General features: G+C 39.4%; 1 protein-coding gene across 1 annotated transcript in view; it reads right to left on the bottom strand.

Annotated features, from left to right (window-relative positions):
• Positions 1 to 15,310, bottom strand: part of ADAMTS18 (ADAM metallopeptidase with thrombospondin type 1 motif 18) — a 122,802-nt gene that overhangs the window by 30,391 nt on the left and 77,101 nt on the right. Inside the window, exons 12-16 of the mRNA XM_045533099.1 lie at positions 12,107 to 12,255; positions 6,310 to 6,482; positions 3,704 to 3,834; positions 2,756 to 2,879; positions 1,759 to 2,003 (exon numbers count right to left, since the gene is read on the bottom strand). Of these exons, the coding sequence (XP_045389055.1) occupies positions 1,759 to 2,003; positions 2,756 to 2,879; positions 3,704 to 3,834; positions 6,310 to 6,482; positions 12,107 to 12,255 (822 nt within the window). The remainder of the gene's footprint in view (positions 1 to 1,758; positions 2,004 to 2,755; positions 2,880 to 3,703; positions 3,835 to 6,309; positions 6,483 to 12,106; positions 12,256 to 15,310) is intronic.

Here is a 15,310-nt window from a genome sequence, read left to right as displayed (position 1 = left end):
TCCCTGTAAGAGCAAGCACTTTGTCCCTTTCCTTGGCACCAAGAACATAGTAAGTGCAAATAGTCTTAAATGAATTAACTAATATACATAAGATAGAAAAGGGAAATAAAGTAAATTAAGTAAAAATCATCAGAAAAGCTTTGTCTGTATTGGGCAAGATACCCAGACATGTTCTGCTTTATGAATTCAAATCTGGATGGCAGATGTTTCCCAACAGCACACTATCTACTCTCCATGCTATCTCGCATGCTCACGCACCTCCTACAGAGACGATGACAGCCGTTTCACATTGAGAAAAACCTTATCGTGACAAGTGGCTGAGCCTTCCCAGTATCGGTGGTATGAGACACTGTTGTGGGCACACGAGTCAGAAAGACTTCAGTCCAAACCTTGGTCCTGCCACTTACATGTAACACAATCTCTTTAGGGCTCAGTTTTCTCATCTGTAAAATGGGGATTTGATAACAATGTCTACTTCGAAGGTTGTTGTGGGCACTCAAGAAACTAATGCATGAAGCTGATCACAGAACGCCTGAACATAAGAAAACTCAGTATATTATAGTCTTAGTAACGATGACAATAATACTTGCATTAATCTTATGTTTCCTTTATTTGAGAAGACCAGGTTGACAGGACTTAGTACAAATATCATACTCCTGGATGGAAAATATTTGGACTCCAGTTCAGCTCTGCTTTTTCTTAGCTGTGTGAGTTAGGCAAGTCTTTAACCTTTCTTCACTATGGATTCCTTATTTTTCTGGCAATTCAGTGAGGTCATTTTTCTACCCCAATTTTACTGGTAAGAAATTGAAACTCAACATTTAGGAATAACATTGATCGGGCGTCGGGGCGATGTGGGTGGGGGAGGGGATGGGTGTGTACATACATAATGAGTGCGATGTGCACTGTCTAGGGGATGGACACGTTTGAAGCTCTGACTGGGGGGAGGCGGGGCAAAGGCAATATACATAACCTAAATTTTTGTACCCCCACAATATGCTGAAATTAGAATAAAAAAAAAAAAAAGACATTGAAGCTCAGAAGGACTAACATGCCCGGTTGTGTAAATGTTTCACCAGTGGTAGTTAGTGTCATTTCTACACAAACTGAAGCAAATCCCTTGCCTCTGTGAGCAAACAATCAGCCCCATCTTCCAAATAAGAAAAAAAGCAAACTCAGAGATATGTAAGAATGAAAGAAAATGTGTCTATGATAATAGTCTTGCAGAGTCATTTGCAGATATGTCTGTTGTTTTAATTATCATTATCACCCATTAATTGTTATTTTTCTTATCTCTGGGGAAGCTACAAGCTACAAAGTCATGGTGGTTTAGTGCGGCCACACTCTGCTGGCACCCAAGCAGGCCTTTTCTCAACTATGTAATTCTGCCTCCTTGGCTGATTAACCTACATCACAAACAGCCACGATGGACCATTCCAATGGCAGACAGAGACGAAGTGGCATAATCTAAAAACTACTCATGCTATATTCCTTGCAATTCCTGAAAGCCAAGAGTAATGGTGAAAAGTTGGCATCTAAGCGTGAAAACCAACGCACTCTCTCTTGGAGGCCCACTGGATTCCTATCCTCCTCCCCAAAATGGAATTGCTGTCTTCTCCCCTTTGCATGTTGAAATGTAGCCTATTAGGAAACACATTTGAACCAGAAGGACTGGACTTCTTTAAGCTAGCTCAAATTGAAGTCATCATTGTAAATATAGCAAGAAGCACTGAGAACCAGATAAACAAAGCAGCTTACTTCAATGACCAGCGTCTCATTTGTGGGCCCTGGCGCATACAGACGTTCTGGACGGTTGAAAGGGCGCTGGTATTCAAACGTGGTCCCGGCGAAGGGGAACTCCCCGGGCCAGTCGATGCTCCAGCCCCCGGTGAGGTAATACTTTTGACTGAGGCTTCGAACGGCGAGGTAACTGGAGGAGATTTGCAGCTCCTGGATTTCAATGCTTCGGGCCCCAGCTGGAATAATGACCACCGGGTAATATTCTAAATGGAAAGAATAGAACATTTTTATATTCCACACTGTGCACTGGAGAAAGGCGACTAGCAATGCCCAGGAATATGTGCTGTCCATTTTTATATGTGAGGCTTTTGAATTATTAACTGATATTCACTCTTACTCTATGAAGTAAACATGATCAATTATTTCATTTTCCTAGGGGTAAGAACACCAGAGAGAGAAAAGGTACATGGCTTTTCCGAAGTCTTACCAAGCATGTTTTTGTGGACAGGAGACACATTGTTCCTCTCAGACCAATGAAGTCCACAATACTCAAGAACATGGTGGGGTTTTTTTGGTTTTTTTTTTTTTTTAGTTTTCCTAGAGGAAATTTAGACCTATTTATCCTCAGCAATGATATTCAGAAAACAGGGCTCAAAAGTTTAATTTTACTGAAGATGTTTAGATAATTGCCTCAAATACACATCTGATGCTGTGTATATAGCTATCTAAGTTACACAACACATTTCTTTGCTTCATAAATGCATGTGAGGCATACGTGGGGCCTGGTTGGAAAATTAAAACTGCAAGGTAGGAAGGCATTTATTTAACATATTGCTAAGATGTAATATATTGATGCAATTCCTTGCATCTCTTGCAAAAGTGACCAAAGCCATCGTCACCAGTGTGTCAGGTGAACCAGTAAAAAGCTCAACCACATTGAGCGTGACTCAAACTTGTTCAGTAGCAGAAGTTATGTCTCACTAGGAAGAACAACAAAAATTGTAGCATCTCTTACCATTTGCTTTATTCTGGTTGAGGTATAGGCCTTTATAAAACTTGCAAGTCGAATTATCACCTTTGCAAACACCACATGCATCTGAAACAGCTTTAGAGCCAAGTTCATGATCACAACCTACTGGCTGTGACAAAAAAAAAAAAAAGTGAGAAAAATCAAAGATTAGAGAAGCCAACGGCTAAGAATAACTAAGTGGTGCGTGGTTTTCTGTATTTATAGAACATTAGAGAGGCAGTATAGCTTATGGCTAACCAAGGCAGTCTCAAGTTTGACTGACTTGGGATTTAAATCCCTCCTCTGCCTTGGTCAGATGCTTGAGTGGGCAAGTTGCATAACCTATGTAAGGCTTAGGCCCTTCATCTGTGATAGCAGAGTAAGAAGTCACCATTGCTTCTAATGCCAGGCGAGCTTATTCAGGCCAGCTCTATGACTGAAACATAAAAGGTTGGACAATACACACACGCACACACCCTTAAAGGATCACAGAACTCAAATTAACCAAAATTGAAATGGAAGAGAAAGAGAATACCCAAAGAGAAAGAAAAATAACTGGAAATAAATAGTCGTATTATTTCCAGATTCATTGGTGAGGTTCTAATCATGTAGTGAATGTGCTTAGTAAGCATGCAATAAACATTGTTATTTACATTCTTATTTAATTTTTACAAGCCCTATGTAAAGTAGGATTTGTCATCATTTCCATCCTATATATATGAAAATGGAGTGAAAGAGAAACTAAAAAAATTGGACAGAGGTCACGCAAAAACTAAGTCGGGGAATTGAGACATGGTGCCTACATCCAGATGGAACATTTTACCCCTTTGTCCCATGCCACCTGCTGTCCTTCAGGCACAGACTATTTCGCAACACTCCCCACAGTATACATTTGATATGAAGAAACACAAGCGAGTTCAAATACACCCCCCCAAAGCAGAAATGTTCTCTTACTTCACAAATCCCATCAATACAAACGTCATTTTTGTTCGGGGAGCAAGGGGTTCCATCTTTCACTTTGCCAGACATTGCAAAAAAAAATTCAAAGTTCTCAGCCTTGCAGTACAGTTTACATCGATCTTCCTCTAGAAGCAAAGAGATGAAGGTAGCACACGGTCAAGAGGAAACTGTCGGGAAAATGGTATGTCCACCAAAAGGACGAATTAAATTTAGAAAGCTATCATCAAAATAGCAAATGTTATGTAGTTTTATATGTATATGTGCACATATAAGCATATGCATATATGGTTTTTAAAAGTATGAATCCCAGTTAATAATCCATATGAAACTGATTTAATATTAACACATAAGAATTTTATTTTTCTAATCCTTAGTGATAGTTACCCATACACAATTCATAGGTTAGATACCAAGCCTCCCTCGATAATAAATATTTTAGGCTTCATAAGCCCTATCCATGTATGTGAAGAGATGTTGCCGTTCCAATAAAACTTTATTTAAGATAAAAAAAAATGTCACATTTGGCCCAGAAGCCATAGATTGATGACCCTGACTTAGGACATCGATTACTGTAGATATTTATTCAGTCTGTTGAGAGGAAAGACATTAGGCATTTTAAAAAAAAGACATATGGTCGGTAATGTTTATAAAACATATAGAGAGGAATCATAGTGTAAAAATGAAGAGGAAGCAAATAAACTAATCCTGAAGACTAAAAAATATAAGTTGTATTTACCCTTAAGTCCCTGAGTAGTTTCTGGTACCAGAGGCAAAAAGAAAGAAAAATATATTTATAGAACTCTTGTTATCAGAAAGGAGTCACTATGCCAATTTCTCGAATAGAAAGAGCTCTTCTTGGCCAGGAATTCCAGATGATGCTTCTCACATGAGACCTTACGTGGGTGGCATTGAGTGATATCCCTAACAACCGTTTTACAACAAAAGTGTAAACAGTTTGCAAATAGCTGTGCTTCATAAAAACCCCCCAATAAAAGGCAAAGTCAAACTTAAATGTGAAAAAATTAAATTGCGGTCCAAATATGCAGATGTGTGAATAGATTAAAAATTTCTCTCTCACCTTTGAGTTGTTTGTCAACAGCAGTTTAGAGACTTTTAATTTTTGCATATGAGATTAAGGAGCTGGATTTCCTTTGTCTATCATTCCTAGGGATTAACAAATTCTAAAAAGCTGTTTTTCCACCACAGATTTTTGGATGAGAAACACAGAAGGAAAGAAGAAAGAAAAAGCTCACTACTATAGGATCAAGACTGTCTACATTTATGAATAAAGTCTTCCCTTGTTCTTCCTAAACTGCAGGAAAGTCACAAGACCTTCAAATCATGGTCAGTCTCTTTTGATCTAAGTGTCAAAAGGAGATGAGGAGGGACCAGAAGGCTTTAACTTTCCCGTCTCCCTACACTAGGATGTAGATCCTAAGGCTGGGGTTTATGTTTTCTTCAATGGACATTCCTGTGCATGGTGCATAGTGTTGCCCGCACAAAAGAGCTCAGTAAACACTTACGGTGTGTGAATGACTGAAATAGCATATTCTCTACTTAGTAAAAAATGCAACAAAATTAGTGAAAGAGCTTTGAAACCAGAAAGCACTTTCCAAATGACAAAATTTATTTAACTTTCTCCTTACGCATTCAGCGCAGAACCTATTTAAAGGGGTCATGATCCAAGACCAGATTGATGCTTCTGAAGGCTGGGCTGGTGCATAGCAAAGTTGCACCATCCTGAGTGAGAGGCTCTACTTGTTATAATGTCTCTAATGACATTAACTTCCTTTACAGTGACTGATAATATAGGTTCATTTTGAGCTTTTGCATAGGAACAGTCCATGAATTATCATTAAATTTACTCTCTTCCCATTCTTCAAGTGTGCAGTTGGGATTCACATGTATCCTTTTTCATGGGAGCATGGATAAGTTTGGATAAATCAAGTGGATGGGAATGATGGAAACAACTAGAATGGTGACAGCTCATTCTACACAGGTAACATTAAATTCTTCTGTTGTAACTAAAATGAATATTTAGTCAAAATAAAAACAAATTAATTTAAAAAGTACAAGCCATAACTAAGTTATAATAAGTCCTTAGAACCTAGTATCGAGATAATTTTTATTCCTGCTTCTGTGTGTGTGTGTCTGTGTGCATGCACACACCCTACAAACAGGCCTCCCCCCATGCTTGTAATCATCTGACATGTCAGTTACTGAGTATGGTGTCTCTGTGGGGTATATATGATTTCACGAGTTTGGGGTCTGGACAATTCATACCAATTTCAATTAACATCCCTGGGAGACTTAACTGCCAAAATGTCAAAGGTAAGTGGAGAAACCTAAGTACATTCCAAACACGTGAACCCTTTGGTTTACAGATGTGGAAGACAAGGAGTATCTTATGAATAAAAAAAAAAAGTGTCAAAAAATAAATAAAACCCATGGGATGAAAAAACTGGGCCAGGACGGGTCTGGGGGAATGAAAAGTAAACACCAAAACTCTTTGATAGAGGCAGCAATTTCTCCCGTGTGTTCCTTCACATTATCATCCGCACAGAGACATATTTATTTGAGTGTCACGGAGACCAAATTACCTTCCACTTTCGTATAGGGTTTCCACTGGTAGAACCATCCACGGAAGGGTTTGCTGTTATATTCTGCACATTGCTGGGCGCGAAAATCCAAGCTGTTCTCATTACAAGGGTTAATGTTGCACAGCTGATAAATACGGCTAGAACCTGGACAGAACTTGCCACCGTACTGAGGCCTAAAAACACAATTAAAGAATTTTAATGCTAGTGATCAAACAGCTGACTATTAGTCACATGCAATGATACGAGGAGGTCCCATCGAGATAAGCATTGTCACAGCGTGTGCAGTTGTGTACGTCGATTACAGGAATGGACATATGTAGCCAACAAACAACTGTCTACATCTCTTCCTGCATCTATGGTAGACACGACAATCAGGGAATTTTTTTTTTTTTCCTTTTCTTTCTTTACCGCTGCTCATCAATTGGAATTAGCATACTAGATCAAACATGTTTATCATCCCTGATCCAATTTTTACGTTCTGTTGCTATCCCTGAAGACTGATGAAAAGTTATTCTTGAAACTCATATTACCCTTCTGTGTTAAAGAAATCTGTAAATACACCTGAATGTTCTTATTAATATCTATTTGTGCTGGTATGCTCCATACACCCCACCCCCTTATTCTAGCACACCCGCTACTACATGACAAGTGAGGACACCGGGCAAATGGAACAGAAAGCAACACTTGCCATGTGTCCTCCCATCCAGCTTTGTCAGCCACCGAGATGAAATTCTGGTTATTATCTGACTCTGGTGTGTTTTATTATAATTGATTCTAAACTCGGAGGGAAAACATCCTCTTGGTTTTCCTCAGCATCCTTGCTTGTTAACTTTGCAGGTGGCCTTATCCTTTCCTGCCAAGTACAATGGGAAATGGATTTCTAGAGTAGGGAATTCCATGAGAACAGAAATAATTACGACCTAATGGCGAGCGCTTTAAGATCTTGGTAGGCAGATTCCAATCTGCAAAAACCAGACAGCACAATAAAGGGAGAAAGAGGACAACCCCACTGAAAATTACCACTAACATCTAATCTGGCTTCCTCCATGCAAAAAGCAATTGCTTTTCATTCCTCCCTTTTTGGAGTTCTCTCTAAAGGTTAAAACTCAATGATGGATCATCTTGGATAAAAATTTGATGCCAACATGTAACATGAAAGGATGCTCCGGGTTAATAAATTTATGTGAATAAAACACCTTGCCTCTTTAAGAAGCACAAGTATGCTATAAAACACCTCTGGATTTGCTTCGGCATATGTTATCCAGTCCTCCTGTAACTGCAAGCTAAAATAGATTCAACAGAAACGGCAAGTGTGACACTGCCAGAATCAGACTTTTATGCTATTTCTAAACATTCTGGAGCAACTACTTAAACATGCAGCAGCCATTGCAATAAATCAACTCCCTGAAGACTTCTTAAATTAGCAGCTAAAAAGCATCTATTAATAGAAAAATCTTAAAGTATCCTATCATAGCCTGGTTATCTTTACAAGGCATATTAAAAGCTCATTTCTCAGTTTAAGACTTTCTGTCTGAGATTTAACAAATAACCCTCCTTTGGACTATACATAGTTAATGAAGTGAAAGTAACCACAACGTGTTACTTTTTCAATTCCTAGAACTTGTAACACAGAAAAGACCTCCAAGCTCCTACAGCCATCCCCTCGTTTTATAGATGAAGTGAAAAACGGCTGGCAGAGCTCACAAAACGTGGTGAATGAAGGTCATGCATCTAGAGAGCGTGCAGAACTCAAGCTCAGTCCTTGGGACGCTGTCCAGGATTCTTTCCCTGCTCTGCTGCGCCCGCACTGAACCCAACGAGGCCATCAGGGCAGGCATCGGGAGAAAGAGGAAGGGACAGTACGACATGACAGTCAGAGAGCTGGCCTTTCACCACGGGGCAGACCCTGCTTTAAATACACTGTGCTCGCCTCTTCCCAGCTTGACTTTAGGCAATTTTTATTTAACCTCCTCACCTGTAAATTAGGGACAGTTGTGACAATTAACTCTAAAGAATTTCGGGCAGTATCTAGGGCAGGGTTAGTGCACATACATTATAACTATTCTTCAGTGCCTCATGCTTTTGCAGAGGTGCCAACACTGTGCTGAGTATTATGTGATCTGATTTTTATATACGAATACATTTCATTTTTACTTATGGGTGATAGTGATCAAAAGTGATAAGGGTGAAGTGATCAAAAGTCATGACTGGCAAGAATCTGGGCTTTTTCATCAAGTCTTCCCATACAGGTACATTTTTTTCTGCAGCTTTGAACATGAGGTTTGGATAAATGAACAGAAAATGCTACTCTGATATCCTTTGGTGTAAGAAGTTCTTTAAGACTAAAAACAAATATAGATAACAAAAATCTAGGCACATAATTTTGTCTTTATATTAGACTGCCTATATTTGCTTCTGCATAATTTATCAAGTCCTAACTACAAATAGTTATGTTGGCAGATTGGATGATCATTAGCATCACCTGAGTAGCTCTGTTAAATATATATATATATATACACACACACACACACACACACACACAGATGCCTGGATCCCTCCACAGACTTTCCCAGAAGGAATGTATGATATGGAAGATCTAGAAATCAGTGTTTCATAAAGTATAATTGGTGATTCCAAAGACCCAGCTGAGCCTGGAAGTTACTAGTTGGAACACAGCCCACAGATTAGACTCTGTTATTCTAGAGCCATGACTTTCTTCCTAACTCCATTTGCTAAACTGCATTAGAGTAAGTGGTATATTCTATTTTCTCAAACAGACTGATGTCTTAGGAAAGCTTTAGAACATCTTGGCACATCACTCATAATTTTCGCGAACAAAGTTCATAAGAATGCCTAGCGAAATTCCTACAGCGTGATAGGGACCCGAAAAAATGTCAAAGAACTTAAAACTGCGGGATCTTGATCTACCTCTGCCATTCTCAGCATGGGGACCTGAACAAAGGCTGCTGCTAGGAATGGGACCCTCTTCCTCCCCTGGTCGCTCAACTGTAAAATAACTGGATTAGCCAGCAGGTTTCAACTCATGTGTCAGCTCTAAATGGATCAGGAGCAAATACCTGGAGAGGTGTTTTGAGATGGTTCCTGAGGCACAGCAGGACTCCATAGAAAACAGGGCTTTGGTTAATTAAGATTGTCTGCCACACACATGGGAAAAAGGAGGGTCCCATGGGCCTGGCATTGGCTATTCCAAAACCAGATAACCTTTCACTCTTTTAAAACTCAAAAAAATTGGATAGATCATAAATCAACCAGGCCTTTTTTATGAAACAAAATACGTCCTGGAAAAAAATATCGTTATATGAAATAGAAACCTCACACTGCTTCACAGATGAGAAAATGAAAATGGTTAGGCTGAGTGATATGACCAGAACCAAATGCTTAACCTAAAGTGAGAAAGAAATCTGTAACTTGAAACAGGGAGGGAAAGAAAACAGCGTTACTACAACAAAGTGAAATAAGAACGGAGAGAACAATTAATTCAATTGCCTTGGGACGGCCTATCATCTACTTGTTTTATTTGCGACTTCATGCATAAACAGTGTCCTGATTATCTTTAATCTTGTTTAAATGATAACAATGCACACCAAGTGGAAATACTTTAGTGATTACTTCTTTTATTAGGCATCCCTAAAATTACAATTTGATATTTCCATGAACAATGCCCTATTATCATGTGAGTTTTCAATCCTACAGATAGGAGAGAGAGGTTTTAATTTAAATCTCAGGAGTGTCATTCATGCGCTTTACTAGCAGAGCTATTAAATTAGGTAATCTATTTCTTTCTTGGGAAAATACTGAGATTTTAAAATGTTCTGATGTATGAAAACCAGATCCATGATCTATGCTTCAAAAATGTAAAGCAATATACTGATGCTACACGGGCTGCATTCAAAGTATTAGGAGGGTGGTTTTAATAACCTGGTATAGGTTGCAAGTGTATCACAAGCATCGCTGCCATTATACCCAGTGACTGGGTCTGATTAGTAAGTCTCAATCAGAGATGTTTTTCCCCCTGCTATAGGACACGTGGCAATGTCCAGAGACATTTGTGGTTGCCACAATTTGTGGGGGTGGGAGGATGGAGAATGATGCTACTGGCATTTAGTGGGTCAAGGCCAGGGATACTGCTAAACATCCTACAACGTACAGAACACAACCCCCACAACCAAGAGTTTTACAGCCCATGTCAATAATGCTAAATTTGAAAAGCCCTCTTTTGGCCTCAGGTATTCCAAGTAGCACCTAACGCATCATGGTCAAAGTACCTCCAAACCCTTCCTTGTATTTTGGAGGGGGAAAAAAAAAAAAAAAAACCTCTTTATCCAGTTCAGACTGCTGAGTCAGACCAAGTACCATTTGTCTCTTAAAATTTCCTTTTGCTCTAGTGCCATTATTTAATTCTCAATTTACACATATTTATGCAATGCTTATAATGTACCAAATCCTGTTTAATAGCACTGTATAAATATTAACTCGGGTGATGTAGGTGCTATCATCATCATCATCCCATTTTTATACATGAGGATCTGGAGCAGGAAGACTCAGTTGTGGGTTTGGCCACACAGCTAGGAAATGGCACAACCAGGATGCAAACCAGGTTGTCGAGCTTCAGTGTCTACGTTCTGAACCTCTGCACTGCGCTATCATTCGAGTTGTGTTGTAAGAGTAAATCTCCCCTGTCTTCCAAGATCCCAACACAGTCTCCTCACTTCATTGCATTCTCCAGAGTCCAGTTTCATCAGTAAGACCTCTGCCTCTGCCTCTCCCCCCTGCTTCTGTGCCCCTGTCCTCCTGATGAGGTTGGGATGAGGAAGATGAAAACCACACAGACCCCAGACCCTTCTGTTGAATGCCCACTGGATGCTCCCGGTCTGCCAGGCATCCTATAGAGGCAAGTGATAAATCCTCCCCTGACCTTTTGATGTTATCACCTCTATTTTATACATAAACCCAAGTCAAGTGGCTTTCCCAAAGCCACACAGTTAAGAAGTAACAGACACAGGATTTGGAGTCTATCTCCAAAACCTGAGTTCTTTCTATAGCACCCTGCCAATTAGAAAATAGACATCTCCCACATGATTCGTGTGGGAGTTAGAGTGCATAAAAGTTAACATAAAACCACCTTCATGTTTCACAGAGCACAGAGTGTGCAGTTCAGACTCCAGGACAGTCAGACCAAAGGGCAGCTGCAGGTGACCACAGGCCAAATTCAATCCACAGATGATTTGTATTAGTCGTCAGTGGTTTTTTTTTTTTTTTTTTGTTTTGTTTTTAAAGAAAATTGAATTTGTTGTCAATATTTTAACAATTGGAAGTTTCACACGCAGCATTTTTTTCATGTTTCTAGTTTCTCCTGAAAAGTCAGGCAGATCTGTCAACACATGCTGATGTACATTCCTGCAAGGCAAAAATCAGCATACTTTCTCCAGTTCAGCAGCCTGAGACACACACATAAGTTATGCCAGCCAAGCCTCTCTGTTCCATAATATCACAAGTATTTGATTGTATGACTGTATAACCCTAGTTTAGATTAAGAAAGTAGCTCAGACTATTACTGGAGTTCTCGATCATCATATTCCTATACAGAATCACTCCTTTGCTGTTTTGAGGTTTCTGTCCATCACTCCTTCCCCCAGTGCACACAGCCTCTATGTGCAAACAGTAAAACCCTGGTTGATTGCTATTAACTGGAGGCAAGAAAACCACACTCACAAACAGCGTGTTACAGGCCGAAGGTTAATGCCTTACAAAGACTGACTTTCTGTTGGAGCCTTACTTGGGGTTATTGCAGTGTCTCTCCTGATACTTCACTCCTCCACCACATGTCCGGGAACATTCTGACCACTTCGACCAGGCAGACCACTGGCCGTGGATGGGTCGGGGCCCCAGCTCCCCAAACTTTACACACTGGCCTTGCCGACACCACTGTGAAAAGAAAGCATTACGTGGTTCCTGTTAGAGATCACCTGGAAAAGCACAGGGAGATGCAAACACCCATACAGTAAAAGAAAAAACGAGTCTGTAGGAAAAAAAGGAAAATGCATGACTTGATAGAGTCCTTTCTTTGCTGGGCTTTGTACACACAAAGTTACTCTGCATTTTCTGCATGCATTTTGAAAGACTGACATCTAAAGAGAAGGAGCATCTCTTACCAACAGGCTGAGTGTTACATGCTTTGTGGGCTGTTGAGGTGAAACATTCAGGTAAGAGTCCACCTAACAGCCATTGGAGTCAGTACACACAAAATTACAAGGGCACCTTCCTTGCCACTTAGAAACAATGCTACTCAAAGAACAATCTGGATGGTTCACTCAAGGAGAGACAATTTTTAAGATAGTAACACAACTTATTGTTTTGAATGATTATCTCATCATAAAAACAGATACAATTAATTATACATGCTATATTTTAGCTTATACCAAACCATCACCATACGGCATTTCCTGGGAAACTGAGTCACTTTCAGTGTGTACAAATTGTACCCTTCAGATAGCATCCTTTGTTCCTTTGTGTATATTACAGGTCCCTTTCCTCAGACCCTCTGATGGCTTTGTGCTCTTTCACCGTCTTTGATGAATTAGCTCTGGGTCTTTCACTTGCCCGTTATCTGTACAATCTAGGGTGAGAGCTGTTTTCTGTACTAACCTTTCCATTTTAGTTCGCCTTTGTAATAAATTCCAGGCTTTGCCGGTCATCTCTCTCTTGGGGGTTGCATTAGCCTCTGGTACTGTTTTTTTTTTTTTTTTTTTTTTTCCTCTGGTGCTTTTATTATGAGCAAGTTATGCATGACTTAGCAGAACTGCACTCTTTCCTAAAAGCTTCTGCAATTAGATGCAAAGGGTTGGAGTTTGGATCATGCCAGGTTTTGACAAGGAGTGGGGGTGTTTGGTTACAGAATTATGGGAAGGTTGTTTGACTTTCAAATCTCCAATTTTCCCCCGTGATACATTTGGCTTCGTGGCTGTTTATTGTGTGGCTTGGTTGCTAGTGCACTTTGTCTAGGTTAAGATATTGCTTCCTTTCTTCAAATTATTGCCATGTGCTGATTAATTCTTCTGTTTTTAATTTGTGTTCTTCCTGGATTAAGTGCCATTTCAGAGTTTACACGAAATCACATAACATTGTTAAGCACATTCTGGGGGAAAGCAATCGGTCATTTGAGGATTTTGTCTACCATAAGCATGCATCTTCCCTACCAGAAATCACAGGGTCTCTACTGGACTAAGCTCAGTGGCTGAGACAAAATGGTAAATAATAATAACAACAACAGGAGTAAAAACAGCAACAGCAGCAGCTATAAAGTTGCTGCTATATGCCAGAAATGGTGCAGAGAACTTCACATGCAGTATTCTCATACAATCCTTGCAAAGCATTTAGGAGTTAAAAGCCATTTTCTAGTTGAGACGATTTTAGCAAAGGAACACTAACTAACCTGCTCAGAGTCACACAAACTACCCAAATAGCTACAAAAGTAGGAGAGACTGGATTTAACTCAGTTTCCAAAGCTCCTAAAGTGGACACATTCAACTTCTCATCACAGAGGCAAATTATTGACCAATGTATCTCAATTCTAATTTCTTTTTTGGTAATGTGGTTTTAAAATCTCTTGCAATCATTCAATTCGTTTGGCTTTCTAGGATTTCAGTATTCATCCTAGAATTAGGTTAGGCTGTTGACCAATGGTTTCCTTCTGGCTTTTCAATCGGTGTGGAAAGCAGGAATATATATAGGAATACACACACACACACACACACACATTCACCTATATATGTAAAATTCTGCAAATGTAAATATGAAATATGTACACATATAATTTTACCCATCTATGCATACATATACATTTATATGCTACTTCTAGTTTCTAATAGAATGGCCATGACCTGGACAATACCTCTTAATAGACAGCATGTCGTGCACAAACCTCTTTCCTTGCACACTTATCTCTACATAAAAGTAGGTGGCTTTGAAATCTCCACATGTTTGCTGAGTATTCACAGTATAAAAATGGGTGAAGGGTAAGGCACGAGAGAAGGAAGGGGAAGGATACAATTGTTCCGGTTACAGAGAAACAAACAAAACATCAAGCAGCTGCTGCTTTGCGCCAGACACTCCAAATAAAACCCAAGGAAAGTCAGGGTCCTGGTCCTCATGGAGTTTACTGTCTAATAAATAGCCAATTACACCCCCTGGTGAAGGAAGAGTCGAGGACCACATATACAAATGCAATAATCATTACAGTGCAGCGAGGATGGATAGATCGAATCAGGATGCTAGTTGCTGAGGGTGATCTCTTGGGTGAGGGTTTTCCACCACTATATAACTACAGCCTGGTGTTTTAATAATGGGTGGGGGCATGTAGTGGTATTAGGGCATTTGCTTTCTAACTTCTGGCTTGATTTATCTCATGTTCTGTTTACTGAAGCCTAATACAGGTGCATTTTAACCTCCATGGAACTTAAATTCTGTAAATACACCAGGACCTATGTAATAACCTATGTAATGTATCACTTATTTTCCTCCTTATATCAATCTTTTCTGGCATAACCCTTCTTGTGTTTAATGCTGTTGCTTTTTTAATGAAAAAAATGCCCAGTCATCCTCAAGCGACAAGTTCTAAATTTTCAAAAGAAAAAATACGGAGTATTTATATTTTCAATTATTCAATTAATTGTTTTGTACCATCACAGCTACAACATTTCTATTCATATTTTTGATAAGAGTCCTTACTGCAATTTCTCAAGACCAGTATATCTGATTAAAAGTTGCATATAACGCCCCAATTTTTAAAATGTCTGTTTTTCAAAGAACAGTTAAAAATTACAAATCTTTTCAGTGATAAAAAACAAATGTTCTTACAAGTACCAGAAAAGCATTTGGTGAAAACCCATTTATTTTCGTGCAACTGTGCCTTTGTCTCTAGTGTTGGCCTCTCTGAAAAGTCTCTCCTTCCTCTCATCCAGCTGAAGAAGTTCAAGCTGCA

Source organism: Lemur catta, chromosome 20 (genome assembly GCF_020740605.2).
Source record: "Lemur catta isolate mLemCat1 chromosome 20, mLemCat1.pri, whole genome shotgun sequence".
Lineage (NCBI taxonomy): Eukaryota > Metazoa > Chordata > Mammalia > Primates > Lemuridae > Lemur > Lemur catta.
The sequence above is the reverse complement of the archived record's forward strand: the minus strand, read 5'-3'. Positions and strand labels throughout refer to the sequence as shown.